The 21,671-nt window shown below is 47.0% G+C and overlaps 1 protein-coding gene across 2 annotated transcripts; it reads right to left on the bottom strand.

Annotated features, from left to right (window-relative positions):
* Window positions 1–6,543: 6,543 nt before the first annotated feature.
* LOC307075972 (long-chain fatty acid transport protein 2-like) lies at window positions 6,544–17,970 on the bottom strand. 2 transcript variants are annotated; one of them, XR_013811878.1, is made up of 12 exons: window positions 17,401–17,970; window positions 16,540–16,749; window positions 15,853–16,011; window positions 14,396–14,520; window positions 12,617–12,811; window positions 11,937–12,027; window positions 11,240–11,438; window positions 10,449–10,546; window positions 10,181–10,308; window positions 8,245–8,554; window positions 7,741–7,827; window positions 6,544–7,185 (listed from the first exon to the last, which is right to left on the bottom strand). XR_013811878.1 is itself a non-coding variant. In XM_079736760.1 (10 exons), the coding sequence occupies exons 1-10, from the start codon at window positions 17,873–17,875 to the stop codon at window positions 8,378–8,380; spliced, it is 1,857 nt and encodes a 618-aa protein (XP_079592886.1). In that variant the 5' UTR covers window positions 17,876–17,970; the 3' UTR covers window positions 6,544–8,377. The 2 variants fall into 2 exon arrangements, 1 of the variants encoding a protein (XP_079592886.1); XM_079736760.1 differs by having other exon boundaries at window positions 6,544–8,554.
* Window positions 17,971–21,671: the final 3,701 nt, after the last annotated feature.

The following is a 21,671-nucleotide window of genomic DNA, read 5'->3' on the forward strand; positions in this document are numbered from 1 at the left end:
CCTACTCATAGGCAGGGACTGCCCCATATTCAACCGCCTGTGGAACCCCGTCCCGGGCTCCCGACCCCTGCGAGACCAACCACAACGGCCCGGGCGAACGGTCCGACCCGCTTATAGGGCTCGACTGGCACCCTCAACCCCAGCGGAGTCATCAGCGGAGGACGGCAGGACTGAGGGGGACGGACCCACCTCGCCGGGCACCCCAGCCCACTCAACGGGAGGACCCCACCGAGCGGAGTCAGCGGGACATACCTTGGACACGCCGGATGCCCTGACGGCGACCAAACAGACCGGCCCACAGGGAGGATCCGAGAGCTCCCATCTCACCGAGTTTTCCGATTTTTTCCCGACCGGGGGGGGAGAAGAACGGATCGACCCGGACAGTTCGCCAGCATCCAACTACGGGACAACGCCCTGAAGCATGCCTGGAGCCACGTCCTCGCCCATGAAGCCAAGCGAGGGAATCGGTGAGTCGCCTACCACACCCTCACTTCAGCACCAAGGGGGGCCTGCTATATCGGGTAGTAGAGAAGGGGGGGAAGGTGATCGAACAATTGCTAGTACCTTGGCCCTATGTTAGTGAGGTGCTGTTCATGGCCCTCTCCCACCTGCTAGGGGCCCATTTAGGCATGGACTCGCTCTGGCCGCCCGGCGCGACATACAAGTGGTCCCCATGGGGGACGATCTCAGTCCCGCCCCGAAGCAGGACCTTGGAGAGGTCATCCTTCAACACCAGGTTGTCTTTTCAGAGATACCATGGAGGACCAAAGTAACACAACATGACATAAAGACGGCGCCCGGCATCACGGTGCGCTTCCCCCCCTACCGGGTCCCAGAAGCCTGTCGAAACGCCATCCAGGAGGAAGTCACCCGAATGCTCCGGCTCCAGGTCATAGAGGAGTCTCGCAGCGCATGATCAGTCCCGTCGTCCTGGTCCCCAAACCCGACGGCACATTCCGTATTTGCAATGACTTCCGGAAACTCAACGAGGTGTCAGACTTCGACGCCTACCCCATGCCAAGGGTCGATGAGCTGATCGAGCGGCTTGGGCCGGCCCGCTACCTCACCACCCTGGAACTCAGCAAGGGGTACTGGCAGGTGCCACTCACCAGGACCGCTAGGGAGAAAACGGCGTTTGCGACCCCGGGGGGACTGTACCAGTACACGGTCCTTCCTTTTGGCGTCCATGGCGCTCCGGCCACGTTCCAGAGGATAATGGACCAGATCCTTCGGCCTCATCAGGCGTACGCAGCCGCCTATATGGACGACATCATTATACACAGCGCCAGCTGAGATATACACCTTCGACAGCTGCGGGCGGTCCTGGCGAAGCTGAGGAGGGCCGGGCTCACAGCCAACCCCACCAAATGCTGCCTGGGACTGGAGGAGAAGTCGTACCTGGGATACCAGGTGGGATGGGGGAACGTCCGACCCCAGGAGAGCAAAGTCGCCGCCATCCGGGATTGGCCCCGGCCCACCACCAAAAAGCAGGTGAAATCATTCCTGGGTCTGGTAGGGTACTACCAGAGATTTATCCCGGCTTCGCCACTCTGGACAGCCCCCTGAACGATCTGACCCGGAAAGTCCTGCCGGACCGGGTAAAGTGGACCTGGTAAACCCTCAGAAGGGCCCTCTGCTCCGAGCCCGTCCTGATAACCCCTGACTTCTCTCTACCCCTTATAGTCCACACCGATGCATCCGAAGTGGGGTTGGGAGCGGTACTCTCCCAGGTTCGGGCGGGAGAAGAACACTTGGTGACGTAAATCAGCCGGAAGCTCCTCTCCAACGAGAGGAACTACTCCACCGTGGAGAAGGAGGCCCTGGCCATCAAATGGGCCCTAGACAAGCTGAGATATTATCACCTGGGCCGGGAGTTCAAGCTTGTAACGACCATGCACCACTGAAGTGGATGGCCGGGGCGAAGGACACCAACGCACGGGTGACGAGGTGGTTCCTGGCACTTCAGGATTATAGGTTCCAGGTGGACCACAGGCCGGGCAGGGAACATGCCAACGCCGACGCTCTGTCCCGCCGAGATGCGTGCCTATGGGCGGTCGGAGACAACCCGAGGCGTAAACCAGCGGTGGAGTAGTGTGGCAACCCGGCCCCAACCCCTCGGGCTGGACAGCCCAGGGAAGAGGTTGTGGAGGGCGTGTACCGCCCATTTCCAGCAGACGGAGCCAGAGGACGCCCATTTCGTCACCCTAATTGGCGAGATAGAGAACACCTGCGGCGGGGAACGAGGAGGAAGAGGTACCCTTTAAAAGGCGCTGTCACTTGTCCCTAAACAGAGTTGGAGACGGGAGGAACCCGAGTACCCCAGAACCCCGGACGGACAAGAGGATGGAAGGTGAACCGAGCCGTTCCCGGCACCCCCCATGGAGGACGCACCCTGGCCAACGACCGACCGCCGTGGATCGGATCACCGACGGGCTCGACCTCCCTCTCTTGGAGAAAACAGAACATTGACCCCCTTTTTCCATGGCTCACGGAGTCATAGTATGATTTTCGTTTTCCCCGCGTTGGATCCTCATCCACACGTATCTTTGAGTTACTCCTAATAAATGCCCTACTGGGCTTTGTACAAGCCGTGACGTGTGTTGACTTCTGTACAACACACGGAGACATTCCGGGCCCCGGGTTGCCACACGTGCCAAGTGATGGCAGCGTAGAGCAGCAGGCTCCCGACCATATTAACAAAAAGTGTCAGACAAACGCGAGTGTATTATTTTGCAAGGCGATGAAGCTGTAAAAGACTTAACGGATGTACGAAAATGCCCAGAAAAGGAAAAAAAAGCCACAAAAGTAGTTCAAAAATCGTCAAAGAGGACGACCAACTGTCGCTTGCTAGCAGAAACATGGAGGACGATATGTCGCAGGGAGAATTAGCATCGAGCGGCCACGCTAATTTGGGCTTAATTCTGAAAGAACTACGAGACTTCAGGAAAGACTCCACCCAGCAACTTATCGGTATAAAGGAGGACATACATAAAATACACCAAAGAATCGAAGAAGCAGAAGAGCAGATCAATACTGCAGAGACACGGATTCAGGCATGGGAAGAGGTGGTATCCGGGTTGGTGAAACTACAGGAGCAGACGGAGGCTAAACTAGACTGATTTGGAGGGGCGTTCGTGTCGGGATAATGTCAGAATCTACGGAGTAAAAGAGGGAGCGGCATTATATCGGTGACTGCTTTTGTGGAAGAGCTGCTGATGAGAGGTCTGGAGCTGCCCCCCTCCACAGCGTTAACCATCGAGAGGGCGCACCGGGCACTCGATCCTAAATCCCCGCCGGAAGCACCGCCAAGGTCGCTGGTGGCGAAGTTCTCCAGTTACAGAGTGAAAGAAGATGTACTCAAAAAAGCCTGGCAGAAAAGGGGTTTTGATTTCAAAGAAAAGAAGATACACTTGGACAACGACTACGCACCGGAGCTACAGCGGAGACGGCTGCAATATGCGGAAACGAAAGCGGCGCTTAAGGAAAGAAACATACGATTTCAGAGTTCTTTCACGGCCCGATTGAGAGTGTTTTTAGAAGACGGCACAGTGATCTACAACTCAGCTGAGGAGGCAACCGCGGACATGGTGGAGAGAGGGATACCAGTGACAGTTCTGAAAAACCCAACCTCCCTTCTGGACCAGATTAACCGGCTGACTTGGTGACCCAGCAGAAAGCAGGACAACAGAGAGTCTTCACGTCTCAAGCCAAACTTCAAGGAGGGGCTCCATGCTTTCCGACACGAGACACTTGATAAGTAGTAGCCTGAATTATGTTTGATCATGCTAAAAGAACATGGTAATTTAGCCGGTAAAATAGTGTATCGATACCTACTTTTCAACTTGTTATTTTTCTCTCTCTCAATTACCGTGACTTCTACATTAACAGGTGATTAATGCATAGGGCATATGGTTGATATATATGAGGTTGTGTTCGACATAGACCTAAGCACCAGCTTTAGAGCTGATGAGGGCCCTCTTTTGTCAGGAGGAAGAGATTTTCCCTCTGTATTCTCACTCCAACAGACACAGGCCAAAAATGTAGCCTCAAAATTGGAAGTCACTTTTGTTATTCTTATGTGTTTTTATTTTCCTGTTACCAGGTTAATGGTTAATGTTATAGTTCTTGCTACTGTTTGGTATAGCACCAGGGGTGTAAGTTTTGTTTTAAATATAGGACTGCAGGGACCTAAAATATATGAAAAAAACGTTTAATGAAAAAGTCAATTAAAGTACTTACATACAATCTGGGAAACCCAATCAAGAGAAGTAAGGTCATCGCAAAACTAAAAAGAGAGGGAGTAGAAGTAGCTCTCCTGCAGGAGATCCATTTAACAGAACAGGAGCACCAAAAGCTTCAGAGGTGGAAGTTCAATCAGTACTCATCCTCGTATAGCAAGGGCTCAAGGAGAGGAGTATCAATACTAATCTCAGGTAATTTAGATTTCGAATACACTTGAAATTAAATTTAAAAAAAGACAGAGAAGGGAAATTTGTATTCATGCGGGGTAACTTGCAGGGTGTTTCAGTCACTTTTCTGAATGTTTATGCCCCTCCGGGATCTGAATGGAAATTTTATAAACAAATTTTTTAATTAATTACTTTGGAGGCTCAGGGAATCCTTATTTGTGGGGGAGAATTAAATATCAGACTTAACTCAACACTGGACACATCAAAACCTCTTCACCAAGGTGGGGGTAAAATCACCAAAAATATTAGAGTAATGATGGGAGAGCTGGGACTTTCAGATGTATGGAGAGACATAAACCCAACTAAAAGGGACTACACCTTTTTCTCACATCCACATTCGGTTTACTCAAGGCTAGATTACTTTTTCATGTTTCAAAGAGATTTTTGTAGGGTCCAAAATTGTAATATTGAGACCATGGATTTATCAGATCACGCTCCAGTCTCCATGGACCTAATATTAGGCCTTGAGAAGAAAAACACAATCTGGAGACTAAACACAGGAGTGTTGAACCAAATGGGGCCACAAATTAGGAAAGATATAAAAGATTATCTTAATGATAATGACAACGGAGAAGTATTTCCCTTGATCCTTTGGGATGCTTGTAAGGCTGTCCTCAGAGGGAAGATAATTGGCTACAGCTCAAATTTGAAAAAGAAAGGAAAATTTGGAAAAGTTAGAAATAGAACTTAAAAAGTTAGAAGATACGCATAAGAAAACTGTTAATCAAGTAATAAAAATGGAAATAAACAAGAAAAAGAACAAATTGAATGACATCCTCTCAAATTACATTAAGAAAAAGTTGATTACTACAAATACTACAAAGCAGGAGAAAAATCTGCTCGACTACTGGCTTACAAACTAAAAAAACAATGGGCAGGAAACACAATCCATAAAATTAAGGACCATACAACAAATCACATACATCACAAACTAAAAGATATGCAACAATCATTTGAAGCTTTTTTATAAGAACTTATATGCGCAGCCTTTAGTAGAAGAATTAGAGATTGAGAATTTTTTTGATTTGATAAAACTACCTAAAGTGAGAGATTAACAAAATGACCAATTAATAATTTCGATCACAGATAAGGAAATAGAAAAGGCAATTTCAAATTTAAAACCTAATAAGGCGGCAGGCCCAGACGGCTTCCCCTCTGAGTGGTATAAGGAAATGAAGGACCTGATGACAATTTTGAAGAACAGGTTCAATTGGGTTCTCCAGACAGGTGCAACCCCCCCATCATGGAGTGAAGCAGTGATCTCCTTGATACCAAAGGATGGGAAAGATAAACTTGATTGTGGAAGCTATAGGCCAATAGGTATAGGTACTTAACCAAGACTACAAAATTTTTACCCACATTTTGGCAGAAAGACTTGAAAAAATTCTCCCCGGAATTATAAGTCTAGATCAGACAGGTTTTATTCGACATAGACAGACACTAGATAATATACGTAGAACGGTACTTGTAGTCGATTATATATCAGAAAACCAACTCCCTGCAGTACTACTGAGCCTTGACGCGGAAAAAGCTTTCGATAGTCAATTGGAAATTTTTTATATAAACCACTAGAGAAATTTGGTTTTCATCTGACATTTATTAAGACTATTCAAGCATTATATAACAAATTTTTTCAACCTGAAGAGAGGGACTAGACCGGGTTTGTCCGATTAGCCCATTACTATTTGCAATTTACATTGAAGCTTTGAGTTTGGGGGTCATCCAAGATGAAAATATCACCGGTATCAGAATGTTAGGAAAGGAACATAAACTCTCGTTATTCACAGATGATAATTTTGATATATCTGTCCCACCCAGAGAAATCATTTATTAGTCATTTAGTAGTCATTCCAAAAGAACTAACCCCTTGAATTCAACCCCTTGAATCAGAAAATAAAAGAGGATATAAAAAGATGGAATTTATTACCTATTTTGAGCTTTGAATCACGAATTGAATCAGTAAAGATCAATGTATTACTTAGGATGTTGTATTTATTCCAGACTCTCCCAATTGAAATAACAGACAAACAATTTAATGAGAGGAATAAATTAATTTCACGGTACATTTGGCATGGGAGAAAACCCAGAATAAAATTTGGTGCAACTCAGATTACCGGGCAAAATGGAAAGAAATTGAGGAGAACATATCCGGAGAGGTTCCAATCCAAGCGAGGCTAGGGGATAAAAGATTAATTGGAAACTTAATTGAAACAGATAATAAGTGCATCAATCTCTCATTGAAAACATGGTTAAACACTATCACTAGGTGTGACTTGCAGGAAGAAATGAAGATCCTGAAATGGTGCGCTCATGACCTTCAAAAACTCTTTAATGAAAGTCTTTATCAGTGCATACAGGTCAGACTCTGGGTTTAAAGTAATCCCAAGATTATATAAGGGCCTTCAGGATATCAAACAGACAAGTACCACCTATATAAAACAGAAATGGGAAAGGGAAACTATGAGAGGTATCCCCGAGGAAGTTTGGCTACAATTTTGTGAATTTCAATGGAAAATATTAGACTCAGTCTCATGGAGAATGTTTGGCTGGAAGAGTCTTAGTAGATTCTTCATAACTCCTGCCCAGTCGTCTCATCACTCAGGCTCTTCCAGCTGCTGGAGGCAATGTGGCTCTGTTGAAGGTAATCACTACCACTTGTTTTGGGAAAGTCCTATAATCCTCACTTTCTGGCAGAAGATCCACACATAGCTAGAATCTGTATTTGAGACAAAAAATATTTTTAATTGGGACAAATTACTTTTTGGTTTACTTCATTCAATTTCTACTAATTATCAAACAAAATACATTTTTGGAATTCTTAGTATAGCTGCCAGGAAAGCAATCACAAGGAAATGGCTAAAACCAGACATCCCATCGTTAGAAGACTGGTATGATATAATCCTTGATATTTTTGGAATCGAAAGAATCATGTTCTCTGTGAGGCTCCAGCAGAGTAAATTTGAAAAAAATATGGGAAAAGTGGCAGAGATACATCTCCCAGAAATGACCTTCTTTTGTCTGATTCTGTTGTCTTTGGGTTTAGAAAAAAAAATGGTGTCGTTTTTCTTTTTAGCTTTATGTATAACCCTTGCTGTACTTTTTATTTTTATTTTTGAAACTGAAAACACCCCTTGTTCTGTTTGTCCTTTTTATTGCCTATAAAAAAAAGGATGTAACAGCGTATACCTATTAGACAAATTCTACACACCAAGAACATTTTTGATTAGTATTGACAGTTCAAATGTATTGAATTTATACAAATGTATCTTACCTTCTTCAACTCGATTTTAACTGGAAAGTTAGGTCTGTTCAGCAGCAATGCATCAGGTTACTGATGAAATGGGGAACCAAGCGGTTCCTGGGCGAGCTCACCAGGGAGGCAAACATGACCGCGCATTAATGAACGCATGCAGTGCACCCGCAAATGCATGTCTTTTCTAAAGCTTAGGCCTACACAACTTTTAAAAAACATACTCGCGTGACGCGCCGTGTTGAGGCACTTTAGAGAGGATAATAACTAAAACAAACTAGACACTCAACAGTGTGTCAGCAGAGTGCAATGCTTCTGAACTTTTAATGAAACATGCAGACAAAGTTAAACTTCATAAAGTAGGCTAAAGTTCCTTCATGTTGCGTGCTGCTGAAATGTAATGCAAATTATGCAAAATCATTTGCTTAGAACGTTAATAAAAATAATTGCTGATTTGTGATTGGTTGTAAGGAATAGCTGCGGCTGACCGGCCTTCCTATGTTTAACATGGTATGGATGATTTACCTCGCAACAGTGAAACTGAATTATTGTGTGAAGGGAAGTCATGATGGGACCGCCTCCCTGAGGGACCCCCTTGCTGAGGGGTCGTAGATAAAGTGTTGCTCTAAAGAATGAACGGTGAGGACCCCCCCCCCGGCTACAGCTTGACGCCCCCGGAGGAGAGGAGGCCGTACACCTGGGGGGTCAGGGGGCTGTAGCTCTGGGCCGCCTCTTCCAGGACATACAGGGGGTCCGCGATGCACTCTGGGTCGAACCCTTCATTTGCCAGCCTCCTCTTCAGCTGCTTGAAGGTGGAGGTCACCTCCACCTCTGTCTGCGAGGAACACAAACGCACATTTAGAGAACGTTTGTACATTTACAGTACAAGCAGCAGAAGGCTGTAACCCGCTGACCCACATTTGATTCAGCATAGATTCTCAAATGAACAACGTGGACCTTTCCTTTGTCAAAGTTAACAGAAACGTGTAGATTTTATTTAACCCAAGCCTTGATTTGATAAACCAGTATTTGATTTATTAGACAGATCAACTCATGAAAACGCTCAGAATCTGACCAGTGGGGGAGACGGCACACTGCAAAATGCACATAAATGCTGTTTCTTAGGCTCAGGCGGCTATTATCACACTATTCTATCAAAGTGGACCAGCAGCTACTCTAATCTCATCTCAGGCCTCAACCAAACTACTTATTTTACTGCTGATAATGACTTTCAGTTCACCTTATACTTGTATGCATGTGACAACTCTTGAATCGTGAATCTTCAGTGTGCTTGCCTGCCCCCACTGGTCAAACTGTAGAGCTGCACTCCATTCTACTACAGAACAACATAACAATGCAGCTGGGAAACAAATGACCCTCTGCACACTAATGAAACCACCTATAATAGGCCAATTCTATATTTACATTCTTTGTCCCAGTATCTGTTGGATTGTCCCTGTGTTCAGTGAACCCTTTTCGAGGGATGTGTTTCGAGGCTGTATTTGTGACACCTTGAGGAGCTCCAATGGATAGATTACCATCTGGTTAACAAAGGCTTTGTTTTATTGGGGGACAGCTGCCCTCAGAATCACCTGTTTCCTGAGTCACCTGTATCCTGAGGCTCACCTATTTCCTGAGGAGGCTCACCTCTATCCTGAGGCTCACCTGTTTCCTGAGGAGGCTCACCTGTACCCTGAGGCTCACCTGTATCCTAAGGTCACCTGTATCCTGAGGTGGCTCGTGTGATGGAAAATCTACATGTTGTATTGTTTTCTTTTGCCTATCTATGAACTTAAGTTTTGTTACTATTTTGTGATATATATATATGTATACATTGCCTGCCTTCTATACTCCTTGTGGGTCATCTAAAGTGTTAACCTTTGAGTTTCGTGTGATGCATTTTATTGCCTGCCTCTTCCTATGTCTTCTTTATGATGTGATCTGTTTCCATGCAATCCTTTGATGTGTGGGCCTGTTCCTTGACCCCCTGGCTAGCGTTGAGGAAGCAAAAGGTTACATGGCACGGCCGCAAACCCCTTCAATGGCATCCTGGGGAGCTTCGATTGTAGAGATTACCAACTGGTAAAACAAAGCCTTTTGGTTTATTGGGGGACAGACCCTCCTCCAGAAACCAACCCAAGTGAATAAGAACTCATTACTTGGAACACTCGGTGGACTTCTCCTAGCGTACCTTTAGAGAATGAAGTAAGACGCAGGGCGAACTCCCATCTGAGGCCTCCGATTATTATTATTGTATGCCTGTTTTATTATTTGTTGATGCATATTGAGATGTATCTTTGTTCATACTTTTATTACAAATATATGTGACCAGCAATTGCCTACAAGTATTGTGTGCTTTTTGCATCTAAATATCTCACCTGTCTTAGACGCAATATCTGATAGAGAAATTGCCACGACACTCGCCTGTATTCTGAGTCACCTGTATCCAGAGGAGGCTTACCTGTATCCTGATGAAGCGAGGCCGGGCGTAGGAGGGCAGGCCGACCACCTGCTGGTACACGAGGCCGCCTTCGAACGAAGCGCCTTCCCTCAGCGTGAGGACGGCCATCCCCGCCCTCCCCTCATGGCCTTCAGGAGACCAGGAGACACAGAACATGGGTCAGCCCAGAGCGTGTCACGGAGGGGACGGTGGGAGCAGAACAGAGTGTTTCCTGGTGTTGGTGTTCCTGATGTCCAAGCTGTTCAGAGCGTGGAGGGGAGCAACTCACCTGGGACCTCAACGCCGTAGACGTTGGATTCTCTCACGCAGCCTGCAAGGGAAAGGGCGTCCGCGACTTCTGTGGTGGCCACGTTCTCGCCCTTCCACCTATTGAAATGCACGCACACACACACATGCAGACGCACACACACACACGTATTCCTTTAGTCCTGCAATCTTTCCTCAGTTAACTTTGATACAGCACATTTAAAACAGCATGTGTGTGCATTTAACTGTTCTCATTTAAGGGGAATTACTTTTAATGACCATTTAATGAACCATAATCACTTGTCTACTATTGTACACATTTCTTTCTCAAATACTTGAGGAACTGAACTTGTGTTCTTTGGTAGGATCTGTTCATCTGTTCACCTGTTCTGTGTGTTATCCCTTCATGTGTTCTGAGTCTGCTCCCTTGAGAGGAGGTGACTCCCGTTCACCGGTCTGAGTCTGCTCCCCTCAGAGGAGGTGACTCCCGTTCACCGGTCTGAGTCTGCTCCCCTGAGAGGAGGTGACTCGCGTTCACCGGTCTGAGTCTGTTCCCCTGAGAGGAGGTGACTCGCGTTCACCGGTCTGAGTCTGTTCCCCTGAGAGGAAGTGACTCGCGTTCACCGGTCTGAGTCTGTTCCCCTCAGAGGAGGTGACTCCCGTTCACCGGTCTGAGTCTGTTCCCCTCAGAGGAGGTGACTCGCGTTCACCGGTCTGAGTCTGTTCCCCTCAGAGGAGGTGACTCCCGTTCACCGGTCTGAGTCTGTTCCCCTCAGAGGAGGTGACTCCCGTTCACCGGTCTGCGCTGCGGACCTGAAGGTGTCGCCCACGCGGTCCTGGAAGTAGAGGAAGCCCTCCAGGTCCAGCCTCAGGAGGTCTCCACTGTTGAAGTACAGATCTCCAGGCCTGAGGACGTCCCTCAGCCGCTTCTTCTCCGTCTGCTCCTCGTTCCCCACGTAGCCGATGAAAGGAGCACGCTCCGTGATTTTGGACACCAGCAGCCCGGTCTCACCTACGTAAAGAACACATGATATGCATATACATTTCCACATGTTCATGTGTATAAATATACACACACACACGCACACACACACACACACACACATACGCATGAATACACCTTTAATGTCATCAATCATTTTGGAAGTGCAAAATATTCATGAATCAATCGTTTTCAATGTATGACCCTTTCTGGAATGCATCCAAACCGTCCCCTGGTGTATTTCAGGAGGGACATCCTGTTCTAGAACTATTCTGAGTCCTGGTGAAACACCGTCTCCACCGCAGGTGTCTCCTGGGATCAGTTCAGTTTCTATGATCGAGTTTTTTGGTCATTTCCACACAATCCATTTTGGATGGAGAAGAGCGCTGGAGTCGGTCGGGGTGGAGAGGTACGGGGCAGCGTGGGGGCGGTTGAATCTGATCCCCGAGGACGTGCTGATGTCCCGTGGCCGCTGGCTCTCGGTGGAGTCTCGGTGTGACCCGCTCCTCCAGTTTAAAGCTTGCTCACCTTTAACAGCCTCGATGCAGAGGCCGCGGGCGTCCCGCCGGGGCTCGTCGCGCTCTGTGTCGTATTTAACCAGCGCGTACGGGAACAGCTTCTACGGGCAGAAATAGCTCAGGTGAGCACATGACAAAGCCCTCGCTGAAGGCAAACCTTTGATATTACGCTCAAAGTCAAGTGAAAGGAAAATGGCTGTCGCACCGTTTAATAAACACAACAGCCCGGAACGAGCTGAATATTCAAATAAACCCCGCGTAGCAGCTCTGTAAAGCGCTTCAGATGCATTTACATTAAGGGCGTTTAGCAGACGCTTTTATCCAAAGAGACTTCCAATAAGTACATTTGTTAGAAGAAAGAGAAACCACAATATATCTGTCGGTACAGTAAGGATGTTCATAGAACCAAGTGCCAAGCACTAACAATCACTAGGTTAACCCATTCCCCGTGTACAACAGAGACAGCTAGGGTAAGATGCTACACAATGCTAAGTACTATTTTTATATGCCAGGACGTACAACATACAATAAGGGCATAAGAGGGGTGTGGGGGGTTTAAGGGGGTTGCCGATGCAGGGTTGAGGTGAACTCTGAACAGATGCCTTGAAAAGAGCCTCCATTGAGTTCATATTATCAGACTAACTGTGTGATGGTACGCGGCCGTACGCGGGAGATATCAAACATTCGTACGCGCTGCAGGAAGTTGGTGCGTCCGATGGCGCCGGTCTTGCCGGTGTAGTTCAGGAAGCCCACGTTCCCCTCTGTGGAGGCGTAGAACTCCCGGATCCCGATGCTCCCGAAGCGCCGCAGGAAGTCCGTCCACACATCGGCCCTCAGCCCGTTGCCGATGGCGAGACGCACGCAGTGGTCCTGGTCGTCGGGCCGCTGCCCCGCCCCGGGAGGAAGGAGAGAGGACGCCTCTTTAGCCCTGAGAGGCTCGATAGGTCATTGAGGTAATGTTAAAGGTAAACAGACTGCATTTATATTCTAACCAGTGGCCACTCAAAGAGCTTTACATAATTACCCCATTCATGGACACATTCACACATTCATGCACACATTCACACCGACGGCGGAGTCAACCATGCAAGGCGACAGCCAGCTCGTCGTGAGCAGTGAGGGTGAGGTTTCTTGCTCAGGCCTGCTCTGCTCCTGAGCCACATGCTGCCCGTTAATGTATGGAGTCGGCGGTGAGAGTATAGTATCGAACAGACGTGAGGTCAGCACCTTCTAAAATAGGGTTTCACTTACAAAAGAAAATCCACTGAATGTTTGGTGTCCCGTTACAATAATATCCTCTCTGGCCACACCCCTCACAATAAAACAATCCTACAATACGAAAAATCGTACAAATACCCAAAAGACTGGTTGGCTCACAGAGGGAGATCCGGTGTCCAGGCCTCTGGATATGGACAGACAGTAAAGGCCAGCGTCTATTCCTGGCGGAACCAGAAGGCACCAGTTTAACGGCCGGTAACAGGAGCCTGCCCTGCATGTGACGCGAGGGCTTCGGTTTCAATGGCCATAGACAGTATTTACACTCGCTGCCACGCCGTGGGTTTTCCCTCCATCGGACCCAGCGTACCGGAGACCAGACGGACCAACCGGTGCGGGCGACCAGATTTAGTCACTTCTCCGCAATCCAATCAGAGGCCGAGGATGGAACCGCACCCCGCCCTAATACTTAGTTTGCAATACTTGGAAGTGCGTCACCTTCTGAACCTTTGCAACCAATCGTATCGTCATGTTTCTCTCGGATATGAACTCGGCAGACCAGGGTCACGTTCCTGTTCTGTCGGTTGCACTTGGAAATATGGATATTAATAATACCGTCTAAATGCCACTTCATGGGAAATAACAGGGGGGGTATAATGTGAGGAAACGACATTCCAACAAGTAGTGAACTAGAAACTGTGCTCAACAGCGCTCAGACCTAGAGCCTCTCCATGAAGGGTCAACCTGCACACGTCTGTCCATCCTGGGGTTTGATCTCAGATGCTCACGTACTGTCAATAAGAAGGACTGTAGAACAACAGCGTGTGTCCTACTGTAGGCCTGTTGCATAGGATGTAGGGTGTGTCCTACTGTAGGCCTGTTGCAGAGGATTTAGGGTGTGTCCTACTGTAGGCCTGTTGCAGAGGATTTAGGGTGTGTCCTACTGTAGGCCTGTTGCAGAGGATTTAGGAGGGTGTGTCCTACCGTATGTAGAGTGTGTCCTACCGTATGTAAGGTGTGTCCTACGGTGTGTCCTACCGTATGTAGAGTGTGTCCTACCGTATGTAAGGTGTGTCCTACGGTGTGTCCTACCGTATGTAGAGTGTGTCCTACCGTATGTAAGGTGTGTCCTACGGTGTGTCCTACCGTATGTAGAGTGTGTCCTACCGTATGTAAGGTGTGTCCTACGGTGTGTTCTTCCGTATGTAGAGTGTGTCCTACCGTATGTAAGGTGTGTCCTACGGTGTGTCCTACCGTAGGCGTGTTGCAGAGGTACCTCAGCACCTCCCCGATGTACTGGATCACCGTCGCCTTGTGCTTCCTGCAGTCCGCCCAGAACTGCGAGGCGGAGAACTTCCTCCTCAGGAGGATGCATGAGCCTGGATCACAACCAGAGCAGAAACAAAAACAGAAGCACTTCAACGATACAGTTCACTTCTCACTGTGGGAAAGTCGGTGTAAATTGGATCAATTCAGATTGAAGACGCTGCAGGGATGCTTTTAGATTTAAAATGCAACAGCTGTCCGTCAGCTGTTGGGGGATGGAACACTCTGTCAGAACATCTGTTCTGTGACCCCCTGCCTCTGATGAGTCGATCCATCCTGAGCAACAGCTCCCCCTCTGGCGGGTGGTGGCAGTGCTCCCCACAGGGAGGAGAGTAAGAGAGGGAGGGCCGTTCTTATTGTCTGCTTATTTTCTAATTTGTGCTTCTTCTGCTCTGAACTGCTGCTCTTCTTCCAACTTTATAATCTTACCGATAGCCCCTCTTAATGTTTACCTGAGACAGTAAGCTATTTCACATGACTAAATGGTATTTACGAAGTGGGATTTACTAATCATACAGATTGAGAATACTTTACATAACTTTATAATCTTGATAAACCTATTCTTCCAATCCTTCATCAGCCATGCTTAAAACAAACGTAATATCAGCACCTAAGTGCTGTTGGTCAGTTACATCACTGCTGCTACAATCAAGGCTGCGAACGGTCATCAAACACTCAAAAGTGTGTGTTTTCGGCAGGGCATTGCATGCTACACATACTTATTACCACTCAGACTCTGACAAGGTCTCAGGAGGGTTAGCCCACTGAGTGCTAGCGCGCATGCTAGCTGTGCTGCTATCTTCATCGACCAACAGCGCGGTGAATTCTGACCTATTTAGGGAGAACACTTGGTAGTCCTGCAGTCTCGGCCTGGTTCCCCCAAGTTACGGGTTCACTGCTGACAAAAGGCCTTTCATTGGGTTTCCATGGAGACAGTCGGAGGGACTGGGGGACTAGGGGGGGAACTGAACAGGCTCAGCTAGGTTTACTTCAGGACAACCCAGTTAGGCATTCCCAGAAGGCCTTGATGATAAGGCTTTGGATTTAAACGTTGAACACAGTAAACTTGATACAGCAACACCTGCTGTGTCGTCACAGATCCCAGGACTCACGTCACTTTCACTTTGTTTGTTTAACGGATCGTTCTGATAAGGATGTATTAAATGAGACATGCGGTACACAACCAAGACTCTGACAGGAAACCACGGAAACAGAAGCGACCGGAGTAAGAGACTCCCCTCGCCAACAAACATCTACCAGGATCAGGGTTCCACTTCTGACAGAACCCTTGCTCCCTCTTCCCGTTTCCTGCGGGGAGACCGGGAGCGAGGGAGGAGCCTCTCACCCGTCTCCACGGCGACCACGCTGCCGATGAGGACTCTCACCCGTCTCCACGGCGCCCACGAAGCCCACGAGGAAGCCGGCCGTGTGGTAGAGCGGCAGGTTGAGGTAGATGACATCACTTGCCGTGACGCCGTTTGACGCCAGGACAGCCAGCGCCATGAGGAGCCGGTTCTGGTTGACCACCGCGGCTTTGGGGAGACCTGAGGCACGGGGAGAAGGAACCGGAAACGGTGTGTGTGTGTGTGTGTGTGTGTGTGTGTGTGTGTGTGTGTGTGTGTGTGTGTGTGTGTGTGTGTGTGTGTGTGTGTGTGTGTGTTTGTATGTGTTTGTGGCCTTCACTGGCCGAAAAACAACTGAAAGGCCACAAAGTTTTTACTCTGGAGGAATGCTTTAGTATTGCTTCAAATAGATTAGAAGTAGAAAAACAAGTCTAGAGGTCTTCATTAAGGGTTTTTAAACCAAGTCAGACGAATCCTTAGACAACAATGTGCTGCTTTACCACTCAATTCTTATTTGATAAATGGACGAATAGATAAAATGTGGGTTTTGTATTTGATATAAATAATAAAGCTTTCTACTACAGCACAATATATTCAAAGTGTGTCTTCCTTTATTTGGCCCTGGACATAAATACATGACATCACTTATTACTCACAAGCTTCCATATACGTCCTAATAACAATAATGGGTTCAGCCATGTTGCGGTGATGTGCGACAGAGGTTGGTACCTGTGGTCCCAGACGTGTAGATGAGGACGGCGGGGCTCTTGAACGTGACGTGTGATCTGAGGGCCCGAGGCAGGGGGGCGTCAGAGGCCTGCTCCACCTCAGAGGAGAAGCTCTCCATCCCGTTCACGTCACAGTCCCTGGCCATCAGCAACACGGTCACTCGCTGCTCTCTAAGGGAGGACAGCACCTCTCCCACAGCGTACTGCAGCTCTGGGGGAAACAGGACGCAGACAACGCATCTGTGTTAGCGACTTTATCTGGGGTAAAAGTAGGCCTGAAGAACATTTACATTTACATTGAGGGCATTTAGGAGACGCTTTGATCCAAAGCGACTTACATTTGTTAAAAGAAAGGGGGGGGGGGGGGGGGGGCGTAAGGGACGAGGCTATGCAGAGTCCAGGTGAACTCTGGAAAGAGACGTGAGCCTTGAGTCTCTTGCAGAAGCTGGTGAGTGACTCTGTGGACCTGATGTCGGCAGTGAGCTCTTTCCACCCCTGCGGTGCCAAAACAGAAGAGCTTTGACTCTGATGATGGACCTTTGCTTGCTCTTAGTGATGGAGGAGGAAGGCCATCCATGCTTTTGACCTCTTTATGCAGTTCATGGCATCTCTTGTGTAATGCATGGTCCCTACTGTCTGCTACTGGGCGCTGTCCTACTGTCTGCTACTGGGCCCTGTCCTACTGTCTGCTACTGGGCGCTGTCCTACTGTCTTCTACTGGGCACTGTCCTACTGTCCTAATGTCTGCTGTCCTACTGTCTGCTACTGGGCGCTTTCCTACTGTCCTACTGTCTGCTACTTGAGGGTGTCCTACTGTCTGCTACTTGAGGGTGTCCTACTGTCCTACTTGAGGCTGTCCTACCTGAGGCTGCGATCAACACCGTGGCGCTGCTGCAGCTGAAGCAGTGTAACAGGGACCTGGAGCGGATGTTGTAGTTGAGGAGCGCAGTGGGGGACCCCAACTTCGCCAAGGCCAGGCAGATGAACATAAAGGCGGGTTCGTTCCCCATGAACAGCGCCACTGTGTCCCCAGCATGGTACTGAGGGTGACGCAGGAGAGCGTTCGCTATCCTGTTGCTCGTCGTGTCCGCGTCGCGGTAGGAGAAGCGCTCATCCTCGAACAAGATGAACGTCGCATCGGGACGCGCGACGACTTGCTCCAGAAAGCGGTCCAGAAAGAGGAAGATGGGTCTCCTCCTCCGCCGTACGATGTAGGTCTTGGATATGTTGAGCAGCTTCACTAGGTAGAAGGCATCCTTCCAGAAATAAGGGCACAACATTTGGAGTAAGAGCGGGAATATTAATAAACTCGCCACACATATCGAAACCATCAACATATTGGCGTCGTGCAGATCTGGTGGTTCAGGGCGAACCAAAAGTTACGTAAATCGGGATATTCTCTAGTTTCCCCCACTTTTGGTGGAGTGGGCGGGTTGAGTCCTGATCCCCTGATGACTGCTGACCCCTCCTGTCTTCCGCATTCCTCTGGACTTGAGCTCTTGTGTTTTTGGAGGTTTCTGGTGGTTCCGAGCATCGTGGGACTGATGGGGGGATTAGGTTTCACTCAGGGTTTGGTTTATAATGCTTCAGGGTTTAATGTATAGTGCTTTAGTTTACTGCGTCCTGAGTATGTAGGGAGGGTAGCAGTGTCTTCCATTGTGAAAGAGGTTAAAGGTCGCAGCAGTTGCAAGCGGCTGTTGTGAAGGGGTGCGATACAATCCAGTTATGTTGTTGCGAGACAACCATTGTTATTGTACGTTTTCCTATTATTATTATTATTATTATTATTATTATTATTTTTCTGTCATGGGAGTATGGCAGCCCATAGAACGCCATGGTCAAAAGTTGTGAATTTGGCACACTGATTCAGGACAGTCCCATGATCCCTCACAGCATGTCTATAACGTTTGACCCATTCATCCAATATTCACAAGGTATCATTGGAATCCTTGGGCCAAGCCGAGTTCAACGCATCCTATGTCGTCATTTTGCGCCATGATGATGGATCTTCAGGCCATGCTTGACAAAAAACATTGAATAGATCTTTTTTATCTTTTCTTTTAAATTCAAAACCGTTCGGCCGCAACAGCCAATCCAATTCGGCTGCGAAGCCACCAAACAGGAAGTAAGCCAATTTCTCAACAGCCCTTTGACATATATCATAACGAAACTTGGTATATAGTCCCATGACATCATCATGGGGACACTCCTTTGACCTCTAGGGGGCGCTGTAATTAATGAAGATGTGTTTTATCTCCTCTCTCTTCACATGAGTATAATTCAAACTTATTTTCAATGTCTGGTGATGCTGTCAGACCTCTTCATATAGGTAATAGATTATTTCTCATGGCAACATCAGAATTTGGCCGCCATGTTGAAAGTTGTAAAAATCAATACTACATATCCATAGGCCACAAATTCTGTCCAATCTTCATTAAACTTGCCATATATGATATATATATATCATATATGTATTCGGACCAAGCTGAACAAATGTGTCAAACAGCTTTTTCAAATTCAAAACCGTTGAAGTAACAGTGGCAGTAACAGTCAATCAAACTTGACGGCAAAGCCGCCAAACAGGAAATAAGCCTGTTCTTAGCAACTCTTTAACATATCATAGCCAAACTTGTTAGATAGACTCATGACATCATTCTGGGGACACCCAAACAATTTGGTGACCTTTGACCTCAGGGGAACGTCAAACAGTGAAGAGAGCTCATATCTCTGCAAGGCCTTCATGTATCCAAACCAAACTTGGCTCATAGTCTTATGACCCTATCCTGATGATGCCCATATAATTGGGCATCGTCAACGCCTAGGGGGGCGTTGTAAGCAAAAAGTCTATTCCAGCCCTTAGAAAGCAACTTTAATGCATTTTCATTTTGATAACCATTTGCCAATAGCTTTCATTGTAGGTGAAATCACTGAGACGGTCATCATGTAGCCACCTAACCGATTATGTCTGTCCAGCAAAATTAGTTTATGGAGTCCTATTCTGCTTGACCCCCACATTGCTGCTCCTAGCTATATTTGTTGTTGTTGTTGTTGTTGTTGGCTCGGGTTCAGAAGAGGAGGAGGGCTCCCATCACCCTGGTGGTGTGGGTTTTAGCTGCTAGGTGTTGATCAGTAGAGTCATGTGCTGATGACAATGAGAGAAATCATCCAAACAGTCCCACCTGTCTTCCAGGTTGACCATCTTAACCCATGCAGATTGATCATTTAACCAGATAAAGACATGATCATTAAGATTTGATTGAAGGACAAAAGGTTTACAATTGATTACGATGAATACAATCATTGTTCACTATATAGGATGTCAAAATGTTACTTTATTATCTGTTATTTCTAACCTGTGTTTGATCATGATTGTCGGAGCTCTATTAATTTACAATTTTGAATGCATTATTTGATTATACATGCCCTAATGTGGTGCTGTGTGTTCTGCAAGGGATTTCAAAGGCTGCTGTACCGCAGGGTGTTGCCTGAGGCTCAATGCCAATTGAATGTCAATACTCAGTATTCACAGACGCTTATCTCACCTTATTGAACTGGCTGCTGATAAGAACTAGACCTCCACATCATTCATTGATTACTTGATGACTGAAATGGTTCCCAATCCTTTTAAACTTTTATGAATTTTTGTGTTTTTAAAGTGTACAATAGTTTCTCCTCTGCTAGAAACATCCATCTGAACATCTGTCCTTCAAGTTCCATCCATCCATCCAGTAACCCAGTAACACGACCCATGCTTAAGCTACAGCAGGAGGTCAGCTATTGCATTGTGCTTTAAATCACACACACACACACACACACACACACACACACACACACACACACACACACACACACACACACACACACACACACACACTAAAACAAATCAATCAATATGAAAACGTTATATAATTGTGAGATGATATAGTCATTGTCCGAATGCAAAATATGCATTCTGTTTTTGTATACATAGAGGAGAGCTGCTGTTATTATTGTAATGATCCAGCCCTGAGACCATATCATTTAAGGAAAGCACTCATGAGGTAAACAAAAGGGAGGAATTTTACTTGATAATCAGATTTCTTTAATAACATGATACACATATGAGCAAAATCTAAAGTAAACTAGGCTACAAAGTAGACCATCAATGGGCCCCAAAACTACCCGGGTGCCAGGACCAGGCCGGCGTCGACTGGTAAGGTGAGAAGGCTTTATGTAATCTTGAAGACCCGTGCCAAGCTGCTCCAAAATCCCCGATGACCAACCAGGCCGGACCGAGGATAGCCGTCCATCCATCTACTGGCTGGGGAATACTGAGGAATACGAGGATCACAAGATGACAATACACATCTTAGTGTAGTCAGGTCAAATACTTACGCTGATTGGTCAATTACTGCATTCGGTGCTATGCATTCCAGTGTGACTACCAGTGCGTTTGAATACCAGTGCGTTTGACTACCAGTGCGGCTACTGGTGTTTTTCCAGGTCTGTTTCCAGGACAGACCTGGAAGCTTTAGGCCTGTTTCCAGGTCAGACCTGTCACTGCACAGTGGGGGGGCTTGAACATTTGCTTTATCACTTTTCATTTATTTGTGGGTTGAGTGCTGAAGTATTTCTTTGATATCTTTAATTCCATTATTTGCACGTGGTCTGCTGGGATTGTTCTTATATTTTCTATTGCTTATTTTCTATTGGTTAACTCTGACATTAGACCGACAGTCATTGGTTTGAACTCAGGATGTGTTTGTGTACTAAATCAGGATAAGCAGTGAGTCACGCGGTGAAGCCCAGTCCTACCAGGTTACGTAGCTCAGGCCTCCGACAGAGCAGCTGTAGAGTTCAGCGTTTCAGTGCTTACACATGGAAAGGCCTTGTTCTGCAGCAGACCTGAGATTCTATTGCCTGTAATTATAATCAACCTTTTAAATTATATACTTATTATACTATATACTATACGAACAATAACCAATCAAGAGAGAGCGAGTAAAAGACTGCCTTTTAGAACAGAAAAGTAAAGAAAAGTAATAGGTAGACTAAAATGGATCAAAAGGCCTAAGTCAGAGTTTTGTAGAGGTAATGTCAGCAGTCACTGCGGATTTGGGTCGTAAACGGTGGGACCAGTCAAGCCAGGAGCAG

Source organism: Pollachius pollachius, assembly GCF_949987615.1.
Source record: "Pollachius pollachius genome assembly, chromosome: 5".
Classification (NCBI taxonomy): Eukaryota; Metazoa; Chordata; class Actinopteri; order Gadiformes; family Gadidae; genus Pollachius; species Pollachius pollachius.

What these genes read in the sequence shown, in the direction of transcription:
- LOC307075972 (XM_079736760.1), bottom strand. Translation starts at nt 17,875, where the DNA reads ATGTTGATGGTTTCGATATGTGTGGCGAGTTTATTAATATTCCCGCTC. An exon ending in CTACACGTCTGGGACCACAG is followed by an intron (nt 16,012 to 16,539) that starts GTACCAACCTCT and finishes CCCGTGCCTCAG; the next exon opens with GTCTCCCCAAAGCCGCGGTG. An exon ending in GCACCAACTTCCTGCAGCGC is followed by an intron (nt 12,028 to 12,616) that starts GTACGAATGTTT and finishes TTCTGCCCGTAG; the next exon opens with AAGCTGTTCCCGTACGCGCT.